This window comes from Ascaphus truei, chromosome 8 (assembly GCF_040206685.1).
Source record: "Ascaphus truei isolate aAscTru1 chromosome 8, aAscTru1.hap1, whole genome shotgun sequence".
In the NCBI taxonomy this organism is placed as follows: Eukaryota; Metazoa; Chordata; class Amphibia; order Anura; family Ascaphidae; genus Ascaphus; species Ascaphus truei.
The window spans coordinates 31,491,176-31,511,873 of NC_134490.1; the positions used below are offsets into that span (position 1 = coordinate 31,491,176).

Consider the following 20,698-nt stretch of genomic DNA (forward strand, 5'->3'; position numbering starts at 1 on the left):
TGACATTAAGTTAGGTTAACATCACATTAAGTGACTTAACAGAGCTTTGTGGATCGGGGCCTTAGTTTGTATCAAACAGGTAAAGTTCTGTCCTCGGCTCCCTGAGGCTCAGTGAGAGTTGACAGACAGGTAAACTTGTCTCCTTCTTCATGCAAATAGAGTCCTCCTTGGATTTCTGGTAAACTTTATAATGAACACAAGCACAAAGGAATAGGAACCTTGGGGATGCATACATTAGGGGAAGGTGAAAACCTAATGCAATCACAGGGAGAGCAGTTTGGGGTAGACCAATAGCAATGGCTGCAAGCTTGTAAAGGACTGATGCAACAGCCTCACACCAGGAAATAAGGCAGGGCTATACCATGTGCTAGGGATCTAGGAAGATACCATTATCTGAGGGTCCAGACAAAGTGTTGCTAAGGCTTAAATGACAGCTAGGAACTTTCTACAATGACAAGAACTAGGGGAAAGGTCATGGCGGCCATTGGAAAAATAAAACACATGAACACCCACTGGGTCTTCAAAGTTCTTTTGGTGACACGAGTGCAAGGGTAGTTGCACCAGTCAAGGATGGCTTGGTGCTCCTTAATGCCTCTTCCGAAGCCATAGAAGAAAGTGGAACCCACAAATAGTAACAGGGACGCCCAGGTGGTGGTATCCCAATTCTTTACAGTCCCAGCGCTTCATAGATCAAGAGCTCCAATTTTCTCATTTTGTAGAGTCCAGGTGAGACATTAAAATGATGGACCTGATAAAGGTTCTGGCTTTGACAATTGTTGAGACTTCAACCATAAACGTTGTCAAATTTCATGGGATAGTCAAGTTAAACCTGCCTCCAGGATCATGGTGTCTGATTTTTTTCATCCTCTGGCTAACATATACTGTATGTAGAATCTTCTTGTTTGGTTGCATATGTAGCTTAGCACCACTTTGCTATCTGTATAAAACTTGGTGATGTCTGGTTTACTGTCCATTTAATTTAGTATGAACTCTGCTAGCTCTACTGCTAACACTACTCCACACAGCTCGAGCCTTGGTATAGTGTGGTCAGGTTGTGGTGCCAACTTAGCCTTGCCAAGGATGAAACTAATATGATGTTCTCCACTGATATCTGTGACCTTTTAAGTAAGCCACTACTGCTATGGCTTTCGTGGAAGCATCTGAGATAAAACACATTGCTTTATTTTGTGCAGTGGTGAGGGATATGGGTGAATAGGTGTGTGGGATCTGCAGTTACTCAACGGTCTTCAAGGAATACTTCCACTCCTCCCACTCTCTTTGCTTTTCTGGAAGTAATGGAGTATGGTTTTGTCATCCACCCAAAACTGACGAGAGAGGGCATCGGCTTTGACATTTTTTGAACCCGGTAGGAAAGAAATAATGTAATTGAAACGGGAAAAGAAAAGCGACCACTCGGCTTGTCGAGCCCCTAGGCGACGAGCGCTCTCGATGTAGAGTAAGTTCTTGTGGTCGGTCAAGATGGTGATAGGATTCTCCGTGCCTTCTAAAAGATGTCTCCATTCTTTTAGAGAGAACTTGATAGCTAGATGTTCCCGGTCCTACGTCATAATTGTGTTCGGGTACAGAATTCTTTTTCGAGAAAAAGGCACACGGATGAAGTCTGGTTTGAGGTGTCCTTTTCTGAGACCGAATAGCTCCGTCCTCGACGTCTGATGCATCCACTTCCAAGGTGAACGGTAGTTTGGGATCCTGATGTATGAGGATGGGTGCAGAAACGAAGGCGGTTTTCAGATGATTGAAGGCTTGGCTAGCCGCTGGCGACCATAAAGTAGGATCCGCACTTTTCTTCGTTAAGGCTGTAATGGGAGCTACCAAAGAAGAGACATTTTGAATCAACCTGCGGTAGTAATTCGCGAAGCCCAGAAAGCGCTGTACAGCCTTGAGTAGTAAGACAAGGCCTATCCAGGACCGCCTTCACCTTAGCTGGATCCATGGTGAGACCAGTGTCAGAAATTATGTATCTGAGAAATGCCGTGGAGGTTTGGTGGAAATAATAGTGTAATAAAAGAAACAAATGTCTTAAACCATAAAATGCTGTGGTGTTCTCTTTAAGCAAATTATTCACAAGCAGTGAGCAGGATTTCATAGATAAAGAAAGAAAATTATCCAATAGTGTAGGTTGCACAGGTATATTTTTCTTGTGACCTATAAAGCTTCAATGGTCACACTCACATTTTCAGAAAATTCAAAAGGCAATGTACAGGGGTTATTGGGGGTGATACTTGACAGGCCCTTGTGTAGTTCCTGGTGTTTTGTGTATCTCTCCCTCCTCGTGGCTCACTCTCCCGGCATTCACTTCCTGGTTGTGACGTCACAAGTTCTCGCGAGAGATGTTGTAGAGACAGGAACACCTACCTCTCCTCTGCGTTGAGGTGTTGGCTCAGGATTCGGCTCCAAACTCAACGCGTTTCGCAATGCGTCTTTGTCAGGCGTCTGTTAATGCTGTACCAGTATACTGTCTAAGAAGGAGCGGCTCAGTGAGTAAAGACACTGACTGGCACTGAGTTTGGAGCAGGGGAACCTGGTTCAATTCCCGGTGTTGGCTCCTTGTGACCTTGGGCAAGTCACTTTATCTCCCTGTGGCTCAGGCACCATAGACTGTAAGCTCCAAAGGGCAGGGACTGTGTCTGCAAAATGTCTCTGTAAAGTGCTACGTAAAACTAGCAGTGCTATACAAGAACAAACAATTATTATATATACCCCTCAAACTAATAGGTGTCATTACAATGCTAATATCAATTAATAAAAACTAGCAGGTGAAAGATACAATCAATATAATCTAAAAAATACATACAGTATTAAATCTAAGATACAAATAAAAAACCATGCAATAAAATGTATAAAGAAAATAACACAGAATGATCAGCCTTTGGAATCGTATTCCTGCAGATCTCCAAGCTCTTGTAACCTTAGATTGTCTTTGCCTAAGATTTTGGGAAAGTTTTCAATCCTCTCGAAACCATCTTCAATTACCTCTGGGCTGCCATACCACTCCTCTAGTCTTTGCCATACTGAGTTACTGTCATAACTTCTTGAGGGCTGTTCACGTGTACCAACCTAAGTCTCTTCACATACTCTGAAAGCTCTTTCCTCAACCACTTGGCTAGCAGGTCAAGTTCTTCACTTGCGGTGATATGCAGGCTTCTGATTACATTCCTGAACGTAGACTTCCACACTCTTGATCGAACGTGGTAAGGCCTGTGTTAACCAGTTCACGCCAGACTAAGTACTTGGCTAAGGCTAGGTCCCCGCTGCTGACGGTGGCGTGCACGCCTCTCACCAGTCCCTCGCCTCCTTTCTAACAGGCCCCGGTGTCTCCTCGCTTGTTGTCCCTCTTGGCGCTGTGGCGCGTCAGCCAGCAGGGGATACAACAAAATTGTGATCCCGTGCGGTGACGCGTCACATGGTGTGTGCTGTGAGCCAATCAAGAGGGGAGATCGCCGGCAGCCAAATCCCTTCCGATCCAATGTGTCGGTTTGCAGGTTGGTTGCATCTGCTATTTTGTTACTCTGTATTCGTTTAGATTTAGACCAAACGCACCTGGTACATGAACTACTTTTTAAAATGCACAATATTTGAGGGAGTGTGGTTACTGTGACATCAAAAAACAGCAAAGATACAATGCGACTGCGCCTCCTTTTAACCTCCTATGCTGCATCGAAACATGGATTCCACTGTCATTCGCCATTTCTTATCACTCAACGTTTTGTTTTAATACGCTGCATAAAGCCTGATTATTTTTTTGCATTCAAATTGTTAACTCTTTCCTGTTTATTTATAAAGAGATTTCCATTAGTTGAGTAAAAAACGAAAAGAAAAATAAAGCCTGCCTCACGCCAATTTCAGTCCCATGAATCCTCATTTAAGTCATAAGTGCTCTTAAAAATCCTCTTTATGGGCACAGAGGGGTTCAGTCCAAGACACAGATCTGCGCCTGTAAGTCATCACAGAGCTCACGTTACTGGCTCCACCTGAGAACTATCTTATACCTCATCAATAATTTGCATATACAAATGAGAATGTCAGCTGTCCTGCGCCGCAAGCCCCAAGCGCTCAAGGAACCCAATGTAAAGTGTAATCTTTATTATTACTCCCCCCCCCCCCCCCCCGCGCCTCCAAGCGCTGCTAACAGACCGCAGATCGCGGTTGTCGGCTGTGCACGCGCCGCCAGGCGCTCGTGCAGTAGCTTCCAGCGGGACCTTAGTCTAAGTCTGTCAAGCCTCCTGTTTCAGTCTGAGTGTTGAGAAAGATGTGGGCTTTTGTGTTTGGGTATGTTGCTCTGTCTGTTGCTCTGTCTGCCATCAAGGTTCATAGCGTTGAACCATAAGGTAGAGTGGGGTTGATCGGATGCCTTTGGTGTGTGTGCGTAGGGTATGCTTTATGTGCAATGGTTCGTGCTGAGGGGAACCTTGCAGTTATCTCTTCCTTGCGGTGGATGTGCGCTGGCTGCGTGTAAGTATGAGGAAGTGTGTTTCTCTGCGCGAGCGTACTTGATTGCGAGCCTGTTGTAGTGCTTCCGTACGCTGGCGAGCATGTGGATCACTGCAGTAGCTGTAGCCATCCCAGGTAGCGCATGCCTTTAGAGGAACAGCATCTACTTCATGTGGACTCTCCATAGCTTCGGCATCTGTAATAACCTCCTCGTCTGGTAGAGATGGTGGACTGGCGTGGCTCGTTACATGGTCTCTGGTGCGCTGGGCCGGATCTTCTGTAGCTATTTGATAGCTTCAGTGCTCCCTGCCATCTTGTCTTGCCGTTGCTTCCAAGATCTTGGCTTGGGCTTCAGTGGCAGCTGCTTCTTTTTCTTCACGTAAGGACTCTGAGTTCACTTCCAAATCGGCCTTCCTACACGCAGAGGCTGCATCAGCAGCGATGGTGGCGGCAACTGTGGCAGCGGCGGCTATGGCTGCAGCATCGTCCCGATGCTCCTCTTCGATATGGACTCCAATTTCATGGCTACCACTTTTCGACTGTAAGCAGCCCTTGCACGTGCGTCCTCTGCGGTAGCTGGCGCCCTGGTAGCGCTTACGCTAGATACATTAGATCGCGCAGAGTTCGAGGATCTTGCTGAGTGTCTGGATGCACCGGAGCACTGTGGCGCAAGCTCCAGCAAGAGGTCCTTTCTCCGACTTTCAGCTTCCGTGCTTGCGCTCTGCACGTGGCCGTCACGTTCCAGATCAATTGTTTTTTGTAGTTCTCGTTCTTGCAGGCTTTCACCGGTGTTGGTTCTTGTCAAGTAGGTGATATATGTCTCTGACACCATTTTGTACCATGTATGGCTGGACCTCAGTTGAGCTATAGCCTGCTTAAGCTGCTTTTTATGAACGCAAATATTTGTAACAGTTAACATTTCATGTCCAGTTTTGGATGCCAGTCAAAGTCTGATTTATATTTTTCCTGGGCCTTCTGTGTAAGTGTGACTGTTGACTTGGGCCTTACACTCTCTTGTGTCGTAGTTGTTGCAGTTGTGTGGCGGTCTCAGCGTCTGCATTGTCACACTCATGCGTGGTGTCTGGTGAAGGTCTGGGTTCTGCCATGCTGCAGGTGTCTGTAGGCCTTTTCCAATGTGTGTGGCGTGCGGTCTGTTACCTGTGTCAGCAGCGGACTACTGCCTCAGATAGTGCCGGTCGGTGTCCTGTAGCGATCAGCGCAGTGTTAGCTGTACTTGCAGGTGTCCGTTGCTCTGATCCGTGTCGTGGCGGATGTCCGTAGCGTGGCCCTTGGTAGCCCTAGCTGGGGGGACGTAGCGCAGGGGAGGATGTGAGGGGCTTCTGTGTCTCAGAAGCAGCTGTGCAAAGGTCATTGCAGCCTTAGGAGAAATAAAACACATGCAGGGAACAGAACAGGTAAAACACTTCCGTATCTTCCATGAATGTCTGTATTTCCATAAACATAGCAGCAGTGGCGGATTGTCCATTACGCCCGGCGGGGCGGCAAAAATTTCCGTTCCCCATATGCATTTTCCGCACTCTCGGGCCTATCGGACCTAGTGGGTAAGCACTTGTCTGGGCCGGCCGCCTCGTTGCTGCCGCCCTCTATGTCCTTTGGAACCCCATCGTCAAATGACGTCACACGGTGTCTTGCTGCCGTGATGTCATGATGTTGCGTTACCATGGCAACGCGACACCGTGCGCCGTCACGTTAATGGCGTCTTTTGACGCTGGGGTTCCAAAGGAGATAGAGGGCGGCAGCAAGGAGGCGGACGGCCCAAGCAAGTGCCTAGGGGCGGCGGAGTTTCAAATCCGATGCTGCATAGCAGCTGTAGTAACATGAAAGTGCATCATTAATATTCTTTTTTTTTTATTATTATTGTTTCCCTAAAAAAAACAAGCAATATCTCATTAATGCCATTGTTTTTTTTTTTTTTCATTTAAAAATGTCTTCTTCTTATAAATATATTGCATTTCTAATTTATGACCACGCATTGTAGCAGAGCGGGTTCATTAATTCCCAAGTGCAACATGTCGCGTTTCCACAGGCCATTATCAACAGCACCATCACCCCCAACATGACCTTCACCAAGACCTCGCAGAAGTTTGGCCAGTGGGCTGACAGTCGAGCGAACACTGTTTACGGGCTGGGCTTCGCATCTGAACAGAATCTGTCCCAGGTAACCCATTTCTAACGATTTTAAAAAAATGGCGCGTTTTCGCCTTATTTACGAATAATGTGCACGTGATCAGGTTAGTTAACCCCTTCGCTGCCAGAGGGGCTTTGCCGTGCATTGCACGTCTCCTTAGGCAGCCCTGCTGGGGTTGCCCTGACCCACTCCCCGTGACGTGCACCTCTTTCTACACCCCTGTAGTTTGCCGAGAAGTTCCAGGAGGTGAGAGAGGCCGCCCGGCTGGCCAGGGAGCGATCTCAGGACAAAACTGAGCTGACGAATCCGGCTCTTAATATCACATCCCAGCAGGTAACGTGGCTCATGTGGAGGGAACACCTGCAGGGAGGAAGTCATCAGAAAGGCAGTGGGTGTATTATGCCTGTGACAATATAATACCAGAGCCGCAGTTACTTCTCTACCTCTGTCTCTTTATTTCATTTTCTGGATTCCTGCATATTCCAACTCTCTCTCCCTCACTCTCTCTGTCCATCTCTCCCTCACTCTCTCTGTCCATCTCTCCCTCACACTTTCTCCCTCTCTCTGTCCATCTCTCACTCACTCTTTCTGTCTCCCTCTCCCTCTCCCTCTCCCTCTCCCTCTCCCTCTCCCTCTCTCTCTCTCTCTCTCTCTCTCTTTCTCTCTCTCTCTCTGTCCATCTCTCCCTCACTCTCTCTGTCCATCTCTCCCTCACTCTCTCTGTCCATCTCTCCCTCACTCTCTCTGTCCATCTCTCTCTCACACTTTCTCTCCCTCTCTCTCTCTCCCTCTCTCTCTCTCCCTCTCTCTCTCTCTCTCACTCACTCTTTCTGTCTCCCTCTCTCTCTCTCTCTCTCTCTCTCTCTCTCTCTCTCTCTCTCTCTCTCTCTCTCTCTCTCTCTCTCTCTCTCTCTCTCTCTCTCTCTCTCTCTCTCTCTCTCTCTCCTTACATTGAAGGTGACTCCGCCCGTCGCAAAAGTTGTCATTCAGTGTTTGCGATGTCGCTGGCTGCAAGGGGCGGTGACGTCACGTAGAGGCTATGTGACTGGCTTATTGCGGCCGTCGCGGGAAATATCAAAATCCATTGATTTTCAGCGATTTTGGTCGCGCCCACTTTAGGCGCACGCAACAGATTACATTTCCTTGTTTTGACGCGCCGTCGCTGTAGCCGGGACTATACGCGCAGCCTAACCCTTCCTCCTGTTGGATTCTTGTCTCACTTGCCTTTCTCTCTCCTTTTCTCTCTCTCTATAACCCTTCCTCTCTATTAAACACACTTCTTCCTGCTCGACTAACCAACACTTCTCACCCCTGCATTTCTCCCCTTCCCTTTCCCTCTCTTTGTCTCCCTTTCATTCGCTCTTTCTCTTTGTCTTCACCAAAGGAACCTCCATATGCCCTTTACATTTTTATTTAAAAAAGACAATTAATTGTGCTGACAAGATGACAGCTTCATTGTAAAATTACTTTACTAGAAAATGTATCTGGCACATGGTCCTCTCGCCATGACCCGCATGGAATTGAATATCCGCCGTCCTTGTATCACCGCTGCTGTGACAGAAACTATCCATTCCCCCCATGTATTAAACCAGGGGTGGCCAACACTATTCCTCAAGGGCCACCAACAGGTCAGGTTTTAAGAATATCCTTGCTTCAGTACAGGTGTCTCAATCAGTAGCTTAACCACTGATTGACCAACCTGTATGTATGTATGTATGTCTTTATTTATATAGTGCCATTAATGTACATAGCGCGTCCCAGCAGTAATACACGTGACAATCATATAAATAATATAATACAAATAACACATAATGGGAAGACGTGCTTCAGACAGCTGAAGCAGGGATATCCTTAAAACCTGACCTGTTGGTGGCCCTCGAGAACTGGAGTTGGCCACTCCTGTGTTAATCCATCATGCTCCAGCACTTGGGAGGGCCGGGCTATTGAAGACCCCCTGGTTTCCCAGTGTTCTGGTGGTAAGCTTCCCCCTCGCTCCCAACACCTTCCCTTAACTCTGTACACAACGGAGGGAAGTAATCCCGTCCGTCACTTCCCCAGCATCTAAATTGTCAGCCCCCATCTCTCGCACTGTAACACTTTCTCTATATGAAACACGTCTTCGTGTTGAATTCTCATCTCGTTACACTTCCCATCCGTGCATATTCCCCTCTCTCTCCCCCTGCAGTTCCCACGCCCAGCTAAACTGCTGACTCTCACAGTAGGTGAGGGGATCTGGCAGAGCCACAGGCTGGCAGTGTCACTTACTGGCACGTCGGCATCGAACGCTGTCCCAGACGCTATAGCAGGCTGCTGGATTAACCACTGTCATCTCCGTGCATTGCACAGATGGGACACAATACAACTGTTTGTTTTTTACCAGCTGTTGTAATAATATCACTGCCTTGGAACTGCAGATACACTGCACTGTGCAGGACATTATAAGAGTATATCAAGGGCTAAACATGAAAACAAAAGGGGGAGGGGGGGAAACGTGCATATGTAATTATACATTGTTCCAAAGTGAGAAGGATAAACATTGGGGAGAAGAGAAAAAAAAAAACAACCCCAAAGTAAGCCTCTATGTACCAAGTCCCCAAGAGATAAACTGGGTAGTCTGACAAATGTCTGGGGGGTTTGGAGCTGAGAATATGCTTTCAATCGTTATTGAGATCCTATCATGGAAACCCCCCATCGTTTTGGTAAACCAAATGTTCTACTAAACTTGGGAAGGGTGTAGTTGAAAAGCGAATTCTCCATATATGCTATATGCCAAATGTTATTAGGAATCTGGGTCATGTTTGGGGGAGGGTGACTCTCTCTCATGGAGATGCAACACCTGGTTGCCGTGAGGATGTGAGCGATCATCTGAAATTGTGATTTGTGGATTACCCTAGGGGGCTATCAAGAAGCAACATACGTTTTTTTTTTTTTAATCTATATCCATATTTCTCAGGAAGAAAAACAAATACAGGATTTCACCATTTTTTTTATTTTAAATATAAAGCGAATACCCCAGTTGATACCTGGGTAATACTTTAGAAAAAGGCATTTATATGCACTCCACATTATTGATATGTTCAGTGTTGATGCTATATCTGTACTATAGCATGTACACATTTGATCTTTACATTCTGTGTGTGCCGCGTGTGTACTTGGGAGTATTCATGCCCGAGTTGTTCTGTTTGACTAATAACTGACAGACTTTGACATTTTAGACTTGGAACATTCCACTGACAACTCTGAAACAAACAAGCCCGGAGTCCTTTTGTATAGTCCTCAAGCCCCCCCCCCCCCCTCAACAGGTCAGGTTTTCAGGATATCCAAGCTTCAGCACAGGTGGCTCAATCAGCCCCTGTTTCAGCACAGGTAGCTCAATCTTCGACTGGGCCACCTGTGCTAAAGTTGGGATATCCTGAAAACCTGACTTGTGGGGGGGGGCTTGGGGAGGGGGGGGGGGGGTTGGGGGGGCTTGCAGGCTGGAGTTGAGCACCTCTGGGCCAAGCCATTATATAAGGGAATGGCATTTTCATGTGGCCTCTCTGGCAGTGAAAGGTGTTTCACAAGGCACCCGCAGAGCTGAGCGATCATCGATCATATTTAAAACATTGGATCTTCCCTGCATTGATGCACAATACTGCTATATATTTTTTTCATAGTGCCGCTTTGTCTGTTGGGTACACATATTGCCTGCCTCAAGTCAGAAGATGTAATTTTACTGCAGAAAAGTCTGTGTGTTAAGCTGCAGGCTGAAGGGGGGGGGGGGGGGGAGGAGGAGGAGAGAGACTGGCTGTGCATCTTGTACATATTTAAGTGCACAGACCAATCAATTACTCAGAGAACAGCCTGGTCTGTCAATTTCTATTCCTTTGGCTCAGCTGCTGTGGCCCATGTGATGTGCTTTATTTAGCATCACTGTGCCTTGCGGGCTCCTGCTGGCAGGGAACGGGTTAACTTTGGCTATATCCAGAGCTAATCGATGAACTGTTTCATGTCCTGAATCCCATTGATATTGATAACCTGATCCTATGTTACGATAAGAAATTATAGAAAGACAGTGTCCATTTGAAGGACCTCGGCGGAGGGGAAGAGTGGGACAGCTTGCGAGCGTCGGTATTAACCTTGCAGTTCACGTGCTCACAGGTGTGCTGTCCGTGACAATGATCATTTAGTGCGGGGCTTGCAAGGAGGGCAAATGGATTTTATTGACGCTAAGTTGAAGCTCGGAGACTCGGTTTCATGTAGAGTGTGCGTCTATATTTGTAACGTGCTTTGCATTAACTTTACACAATCCTAGTGATTTGTGGAGGAGTTCTAGGGAGAGGTTATAGGAGCAGTTAGGGGAGGAGTTCTAGGGAGCAGTTAGGGGAGGTGTTCTAGGGAGAGGTTATAGGAGCAGTTAGGGGAGGAGTTCTAGGGAGGAGTTCTAGGGAGAGGTTATAGGGAGCAGTTAGGGGAGGAGTTCTAGGGAGAGGTTATAGGGAGCAGTTAGGGGAGGAGTTCTAGGGAGAGGTTAGGGGAGGAGTTCTAGGGAGAGGTTATAGGGAGCAGTTAGGGGAGGAGTTCTAGGGAGAGGTTATAGGAGCAGTTAGGGGAGGAGTTCTAGGGAGAGGTTATAGGGAGCAGTTAGGGGAGGAGTTCATGGGAGCAGTTATAGGAGTAGTTAGGGGAGGAGCTATAGGGAGCGGTTAGGGGAGGAGTTATAGGGAGATGTTAGGGGAGGAGTTATAGGGAGATGTTAGGGGAGGAGTTATAGGGAGATGTTATGGGAGCAGTTAGGGGAGGAGTTATAGGGAGATGTTATGGGAGCGGTTAGGGGAGGAGATATAGAATTAGGGAGAAATTATAGGAGGAGTTATGGGAGGAGGTATAGGGGCAATTTTGGGAGGGGTATACAAAGTAGTTATGGGAGGAGTTATAGGAAGGAGGGTGTAGTTATAGGAGCAGTAAGAAATTAAGAAAGCAAATGTGTTTTATACTCAGAAAAAATGAATATTCCAACTGAAAGTGGAGCTTTAAACCACCGTTCCATAATATCTCCCCAGATTGTGCCTTCCCCCATTATCAGCTCCAATGGACCCGGCGATGAGAAGCTGTTCAGGAGTCAGAGCGCTGAAATGGAACTTACTACAGAGAGGGAGCGTGTTAAGAAGATGCTGTCAGAAGGGTACATTCATCAACTAACTTACACGCATGTTTTACACAAGGTTATATACACGGGTTTTATACAAGGAGTTCATAAAAATGGGAAATTCATTGCAGGATATAATTAATACCTTTTCAATCCTTTGGCAGCAAAGCGGTTAAAGGAGAATCAAGCGTGTTCTCCATATATGTTAGACCAGGGGTGGCCAACTCCAGTTCTCAAGGGCCATCAACAGGTCAGGTTTTCAGGATATCCCTGCTTCAGCACAGGTGGCTCAATCTGTCCCTGCTTCCGCACAGTTGGTTCAATCAGTAGCTCGGTCTGTGACTGAGCCACTGATTGAGCCACCTGTGGTGAAGCAGGGATATCCCTAATACCTGGCCTGTTGGTGGCCCTTGAGGACTGCAGTTGGCCACCCCTGTGTTAGGCTACGGCCCCAGTCATACCAGCAGCACGCGCACCTGGCTGCGCGTGCACTGTTTAAAGCCGCAGTCTGTAGGGGAGCGGGTGGCGCGGCCATGACGGGGCATATCTGCCCTCCCATTGGTGCACGCCAACCACGTGATCGCGTCGCTGTGCGGGAAGACCACATTCTTGTCTCCCCTGCCAGCGTACGCATCAGCGCTCTGTGCGCCCAGACACACCCGGCCACTGGGGACCTGACCTTAGTGTCATTTCCCAGGTCTCTGTGTGTAAGTTACAGTGCTCGTAATCTTTTCACATTTACATCAGTCTTTTTGGCGCATTAAAGGGGCAGCTTAAATTAGCGGGTTTAACAAAACAACTCCTCCATGTAATTGGCTCCTTAGACAGACTCAATCCCCCTTAAAGTAATCTCACTATTTATATATTGGGATACATTAGTATGTATCGTTTTATACCAGGGACACTGGATTCAAGCAGCTACTTCTGTTGATGTGTTTGATTAATGACAGCTTCATAATTACTTTGCAAACAGAGCAGCAGAGCTAAGCTAACAACCGCGATGACTGCAAAACACTCTTATCAGCAAAAGAAACTAGTTAAAGATTGTCAAAACCCTCCACAGCTTTGGTTACCATGTAATTGGTAAAAGTTTAAAAATATATATTTTTTAAAGTGTCAGCTCTATGAAATATGTCCCAGTTTCCTTTTGTTCTAGGCAGGACTGTCTCTTTAACACATAGAGTGCCCTTCTGACATGGCTAGGACAGCAGGGGCCCTATTAACACACCATTCGACAGAGACTCTGATTGAGCCACCTGTGCTGAAGCGGAGATATCCTGAAAACCTGACCTGTTGGTGGCCCTTAATAACTGGAGTTACCCGCCCCTGGGCTAACCGCTCCATGAAATGGTTGGCCAGATTAAAACTGAAATTCTGTTTCTGTCATCCAGAGGGGAGGGGGGGGGTCATGTGATCCCTGCTGAAGCGATCACATGATAACAAATGCCGGAGATCCGGTGGCACGCTGGTGCTGCCCGACCTCCGGCACTGAAAAGGTTAAAAAGGTATTACTACGGACTGCATGTCTACACTTCTCTAGGATTAATATGGGGCTGTGCCTCCATACAAAACACTCCACATATTCCAGAGTGCAGCTGGCCGTGCTAAATAAGGGCTAAGTATCTTCATAAACGGACTGGAACAGGCAGGCTTTTAATATTGTTGTAAATGTGTGGGCTTAACCCAGTTTTCTCCGTGCCAGGGGTCCGGTGGCACCAGAGCTCCATGGGACCACTGGCAGTTCCACATCATATGATGGCTCGCATCGCGTGACGCGGCTAGTCCCCGGGTACAGGGAGCAGAGGGAACCCGCTCTGGCGGAGCGATCCTGCCGAGCACCCCTTAGGAAACGAGCATGTGCCCTGTGATGTACCAGGTACCTCATCAGGGCCCCGAAAAGGATTCCAATGTCCCGTCATTACACAGCACACAGGGACCCATGTTGGATGCCCTTGCCTAATCTAGGAGCTAGCGAGAATAAATCACCCCAGAGAGGTCACATGGGGCGATCTGGTATTAAAGATATTAATATCGAACCCCTTCACTGCTGGATGACATTGTTAATTCCACAGGGGTGATTTTCATTTTTTTTTGCAGGGAGATTAGTTTTTGAAGTCTTTGATGGCCGCTTTCATTAGAGAGGATTAGAAGATCTTAATGCTCCTCTCTGTTCAAATGTATGGAGATAATGTCTTATTTCTGGGGATCCTGTAGACACATATGTACATAGACAAACACACATATATATATATATATATATATATATATATATATATATATATATATATATATATATATATAATATAAAACAAGGGCAGCAGGCACTCTGTAAACAACAATATACTGATGCTTATCCCATATGCATAAATAGACAGCAGGTATTACCAGAAATTCATCCGGAAAGAAGAGACAGTACACAGCCAGTTAGATATGACAATTATATTAAGGTAACATAAACCAAGGCACTACATGCAACGTTTCGGTCAGCTACATGTGACCTTCCTCAGGGATGTGCGACATGGTCACATGTAGCTGACCGAAACGTTGCATGTAGTGCCTTGGTTTATGTTACCTTAATATAATTGTCATATCTAACTGGCTGTGTACTGTCTCTTCTTTCCGGATGAATTTCTGGTAATACCTGCTGTATATATATATATATATCTCTATCTCTAAATAAATAAATTAGATCTCGCATTCTTGGGACTTTTATTCAAGTTATAATTAATGTGGTGATCGAAGTTTCAGTCCCCATCGGGACCTTGATCAAGCTAGATTCGATCACCACATTGAATATTTCTTGAATGAAAGACCCAAGAGTGCTGGATCTATTTTTTAATTGATGCACATATTCTCGGTGTCCGAGAGCCCTGTGACACATGGCTTTGTTACCCAGCCCTCTCCCTCTGCTGCCTCCTCCTCAGCTCCGTGTGTGAAGTACAGTGGGAAGCGGAGTTCTTCAGCCTCCAGGATAACAACAACAAGCTGGTGGCCGCCTTACGGGAAGCTAACACCAACGTGGAGAAGTGGAAGAAGCAGCTGGCGGGGTACCAGGAGGAGGCGGAGAAACTACAACACCGGGTAGGGTGACAATCGGCCAGTGGGCATTATCCATGATATGTATCAGGGTTGGCAAATCAGATTACTCCATTCTGCGGAACTCACACCACTATTTTCTCTTTCATTAATGAAATGTTCCAAATTGGAGCCTTCTTATTGGCTAAGGCTGTTGTCATGGCTACACTGAACCAGACTCCTCACTCGGCTTTTGGAATGGTCCATTCGTCCAGGTTTTGTGGGGAGTTCTTGAATTTTAACCTCAAACATTTTGTGCCTGGCTTTTTAGAAGATTTTTAACAAATAATTAGTACAATAATGTAATAGGTTGTATGTCACCTTCATTGTACGCAGTAATAGCACTTTACTAATTCCTAAAAATCACAAAACTCTTCCCTTCCACATCCTTTGTTTGAGACCTATTTTTTATTACCACAAAACAGATTACACTACTATGGATTAATTTACAAAGTAGTGGTACTGTGCTCTACCATTGAGTAAGTTCCACAATATGTATAATATGTATAATATATATATATATACATATATATATATATATATATATATATTATACATATTGTATATTATATATATATTATTATATTATATTATATATATAGTGTGTGTGTGTGTGTGTGTGTGTGTGTATATATATTGTATGTATGTGTGTGTGTTTCAGAAGTAAAGATTAGTTTCTCAGGCCCGTTGTCATGGAGTCCGAACATAAACCTGATGCATATTGTGCTGATCTATTTCCAACTTTACATTTTATTAAAACCTTCAATCTTTTGCAGAGTTGTCACCTGTTTGTTAAATCCCAAGAATCTGCTGTTACCACAGCAACCTCCATTGTCTTAATGAGTGTGAATGGAACAGCCATTTTACCCCTCCCAGAGAGGCCACCGCTATCTCCAGAGTCCAACTACTGAATTAAAAAATGGTGGGATTGTTTAAAAAAAAAACCCCAGCATTAGTCAAATGGGCTTTGCAATGGTAAAAAGAAAGGAGACTTTTTGATGTCGAATAGGACGGAACTGCTGCTTTTAGATATTCTGGGGGGGTTGGGGGGAGGGGTAATGATAACTGCATTTTCGCCGCAGACTCCTGCAGCATTGAAAGGGTTAATGAAATGTCTTCCGCTTGACGCCGACCTTTAGTGAGCGGAGCTTATACCAAGTCAGAAAATAGGGCGTTAAATGAAGGATAGGAATATAGAATGAAAGGAATCCTATTAAAATAGGCGGGTGAGATAACTTGTCTTATAACCGCTCCCCAGATAGTAAATTATTTATGGCATATGCATTAGCGACATTTTTAAGTGGGTGTCCCCCCCAAATTTAATTCCCTGTGGTGTTTCTCCAAGCCTTAAAGGGCTGATAAGGTAGCAAAATGAGTTTTGGGTTTTGCGAGGTTTCAGCGATACCGCGCCAGACAGTGAGTGAAACATAGTGTATTCGCCTCAGCCTTAATAAGATTTAATACGTTAGCATATCAAACAAAATTGCAATGCACATTGGGGCACATGTATCAGGTACCGGTGCGGGTTATTGCACCTGTTCTACGTACCCTCATTGTTCCTATTTAGCAGGTTCTGTACCTATACCTGTAGCAGCTGTATCCATTGCACCTCTTTCTGGCAGTGTAAGGCTGCGCTTATAGCGCCGGCGACGGTGACGTCAGGCTGGAAAAATCAATTTGAGATGACTTCCAGCGATCGCGACCAAGCCGTCGCTCCGTCGCATCGCGCTTACTATAAGCGCACGCGACGGCGGCAATGCGTTTGTTTTGACGTCGCGTCGCCGGCACTATAAGCGCAGCCTAAGGCTGAGTCCCCGGCGGGGGGGCGGCGCGTGCACAGCGCTACACTGCGGTCTGACGGGAGAGAGAACGTTTGCGACGGGAGGGGGCGTGGCGGTAGGTTTGCGGGGTCGTGGCCATGACGTCCCGCGGCTGGTTCGCCCTCATTGGCTGAACCGCCGGCGGGGGCGTGGCCACGCCTCCGTCGCAAATGCCAATCTCAAATTCCCCTGCCTGCCTGAAAACCTGTCGCGCACCGCTGGGGAAAGGTGCGCAACAGGATAGGAACTGGGACCGGAGGAACAGGGGGGGGTGGGGCTTGATCGCACAGCGCACGCCTCGGCGTGCGCTGTAGTAGTTAGTGGGACCGCAGCCTAAGAGCGGAGTAGCGCTTCCTCTCACCCATATGGAAATGGACATTTGGCCGTGGCTATCTCGCCGTGAGCAAGTCTCCGTCGGCGTTCGGGACCCTCTGCAGCAGCCACTTAGTCAGTGGACACAGCTGGTGGCTGCTTTGCCAAGGTAAGTTAATTAAAGGTATGGGGTTAGGTTTTTAGGATTGGGGTAGTGTTGGTATTTGGGGTTTTTAGTGTAACGTTATGGACTTACCTTGGCGGTGTGCGGCGAGGTGAGCAGCAGCTAAACACCGGCGGTGATTTGTCCTACACCGCTCCCATAGGCTGCAGCTCATAACCTTCAGCTAATTATCGCAGCTCGTAGATCAATGGCTGATTTGAAAAATCATCAGCAGGTTATGCGGAGATTATTACTACGACTATTGTATGTATATACTATCTGTACCCGGCGTAACATACGCTGATGTAACAGATCTGAAAGGTTATTAATGAAACATTACTCTTTGCTTTCACCCTCCCTGTCTCGTCCCCTCTCCCCCACCTTAGGCCGTGTGGCAGAGGCGTGGCCGGGATGTCACGTGAGTGTTTCGCCCTCATTGGCTGAACCGCCCACGTGACCCAGCCCTCGCGAGACAAACTCACAATTGTTTGTCTGGCCGGGAATCGCGCATGCTTCATCGCGGTCGCGCGCTCTATGGCCTGCCTCATAGAGGTAGGGCGATGTTGCCTGCGCCGTCACAGTTACTATAATCACGGCCATACTCTCTTATCAATCATGCCCTGCTCCTGTCTGCACTCTGTCCTCCCCTCCCTTTGCACTCCCTGCCTTACTGTGTCTGCTGCTCTCTGTGCACACTACCTCCTCTCCTACTCATCTCCTCTGTCTCCTCCTCTCCTTGCTGTCTCTCTATGTCCTCCCCCTACTCGCCTTGCTATCTCTCCTCCCTTCTCCTTGTACTCCCTCCTGCCCCATGTGCACACTGTTCTCCATTCACTCCTCGTCGTCACCCATCTGTCTCCTCCTTTCCTTGCGGTCTCTCTGTCTCCTCTTCCCCTCCTTGCTGTCTTTGCTTAGCAACCCTGTAACAACTGATCCTTTGTACGGAAACATACCTAAGATATATAGATATATAGATATATATATGTATATCTCTCTCTCTCTCTCTCTCTCATATATATATATAATATATATATATATATATATATATATTTATTTATATATATATATATATATATATATATCTCAAATGGAAATATTACTGTGTGCTCATTTGCATGTCTTACACAGGTCTGCAACCCCGCCTTTCACCATTATCACCCAGCACTTCCACTGCAGCAAGGGATTCTGGGAAATGACATGCAAATGAGCACACAGTGCCACCTTTTGCTTCAAAATATAGGGAGATGGAGATGTAAGCTCCTGTATCCTATATTGACAGAGGGTCGGACATTGCCCAATGTTGAAGGGTCTGCATTCCAGCCATTCAAGTCAATGGGAGATGTACCAAGTGCCCCATTCACGTAATTGCAGCACCTGATGCGTGTGCCCCAATGACTTAACCCGGAGGCTTATCTCATGCCTCAGAAGGTTCACATTTTCAAATGGTTCGCTCGTCCTTGCTGCAGACACACAAATGATGAAAGTGCAATACTTTTACATTAGAAAAGCACATTTCTACCTATGGATACAGTGCTCCTTTTGTCTTACAAGTTGCACTTTTTTGGAGAGAATTATTAAGAATAAGTTAATAGAGTGTGTGTTACCCACCCATAACAGATAACAGGATGTCTCAATAAGTCAAAATAGCTCTGCTGCATAAGAGGTAGGTGCACTAACTCTTTTAAGTTACATTATTATAACCTCTTCCTTCACTGAGTGACCAGCATCAACTTCCTATTTTTTGTTTGTTTTTTAAACGGGGAAATCCTGTGGTGTGGATGAGGTATGAGACAGAGTGGGGTATGATATATATCAGGGGTAGCCAACTCAAGTCCTTGCCAACAGGTTAGGTTTTCAGGATATCCCTGCTTCAGCACAGGTAGCTTAATGATTGAGCCACCTGTGCTGAAGCAGGGACTGATTGAGCCACCTGTGCTGATGCCGGTACTGATTGACCCACCTGTGCTGAAGCAGGGATGGATTAAACCATCTGTGTTGAAGCTGGGACTGATTGATCCACTTGTGTTGAAGCAGGGATATCCTGAAAACCTAACCTGTTGGTAGCTCTTGAGGACTGGAGTTGGCCACCCCTGATAGAGATTTATAGTTAGTCAGTCTGTGGCCCTTAGGGGTTATCAGGGAAGCCGCTGTGTGTAAGAGGTTGTCTCAAAGGCTGCTGGCTACATTTGCTAATCATACTTGTGCCCCATCTGGGGAGATGAAAATGAGTAGCTTCTGGATCCAGACTCGATCTCCATGCCTACACAACCTTCAAAGTAAAGGTGCTTGTATTTTAACCCGTTAGCTGCTACCCAGGACTGCACAGTGTTGCAAAAACACGTCTGCTTTACCAATCAAATGAATGGTGTCAGTAACCCATGCTGTTGGGTGGGTTTTACTGCCCGTATCTCTGAATTTTCCATGCTCCTCTGGCACTTGGTGTTAGGACAGGGAGTAAATAGGATTGCTTAAACAGCTGTGTACAATAGAAGAAGATTCTATTTCACAATTTTGAGCTATTACAATTAAACAGACATAAAGACAAAGGAACATTTTTTTTAAAGTGTTTAAAAATATTTTTTATTTATATCGAAGTACAAATTTAGAATTGCTTCCTTAGATTATCCTATACCTGTGTTTTTCAATAGGGGTAACTAGGAACCCTCCGGTTCCCCGGCCATCCCTAAAGGGTTCCCTGCAATTTTCAGGTCATTTTGAAAATTGTACCAAATACAGAAGAATTTACAATGCATCTGATCGCAGACACACTGTTAGAGAAGGTTGGGGTTCCTTACAATGCATCTGATCACAGATACACTATTAGAGAGGGTTGGGGTTCCTTACAATGCATCTTATCACAGATACACTATTCAAGAGGGTTGGGGTTCCTTACAATGCATCTTATCACAGATACACTATTCAAGAGGGTTGGGGTTCCTTACAATGCATCTGATCACAGATACACTATTAGAGAGGGTTGGGGTTCCTTACAATGCATCTGATCACAGATACACTATTAGAGAGGGTTGGGGTTCCTTACAATGCATCTGATCTCAGACACGCTATTAGAGGGTTGGGGTTCCTTACAAAGCATCTTATCACAGACTCGTTATTAGAGAGGGTCTGGGTTCTGCCGAATTAAAAAAATATATACATAAATAAGGATAGGGTTCCTTAAAAAAAAAAAAAAAACCCTGCCCTATACAAAAGTTTTCCCTTTGAAAGTTCATCCCCCCCTGGAACTTAGAGAAATGAGAGAAAATGCCGCTGGAAAACCCTGCGGCTTGGGAATAGAAGAACATGGCAGATAGAATCAGATGAAGTGTGTCTAGTAGTTGTTTTTTTTAAATAAGTTATTTAAATTGATAAGTTGTCTACAAAATATATTAAACAAGCAACAGAGAAGCCCAATGCTACATCCAATATAACAAAATTACACAATAAAATACTTATATATTCTCTTGAAAAAGGGTCATCTAGTTTAACCCGTTGGCCAAAGCATTGTAATCCTGTGAGCCACGACAAGGCAGACCCAGTTCACAGGTCCTAACACTACCAGATAAAATACTAATATACCTGTATTAGGATTAAAATTCTCA

The 20,698-nt window shown here is 46.0% G+C and overlaps 1 protein-coding gene across 4 annotated transcripts in view; it reads left to right on the top strand.

Annotated features, from left to right (window-relative positions):
* The window catches only part of HOMER3 (homer scaffold protein 3), a 63,626-nt gene that overhangs the window by 27,205 nt on the left and 15,723 nt on the right, over positions 1-20,698 (top strand). For all 4 annotated transcript variants that reach the window (XM_075611174.1, XM_075611177.1, XM_075611178.1 and 1 more), the window contains 4 exons: positions 6,500-6,631; positions 6,827-6,934; positions 11,644-11,765; positions 14,654-14,810. In XM_075611174.1, the coding sequence (XP_075467289.1) occupies positions 6,500-6,631; positions 6,827-6,934; positions 11,644-11,765; positions 14,654-14,810 (519 nt within the window). The remainder of the gene's footprint in view (positions 1-6,499; positions 6,632-6,826; positions 6,935-11,643; positions 11,766-14,653; positions 14,811-20,698) is intronic.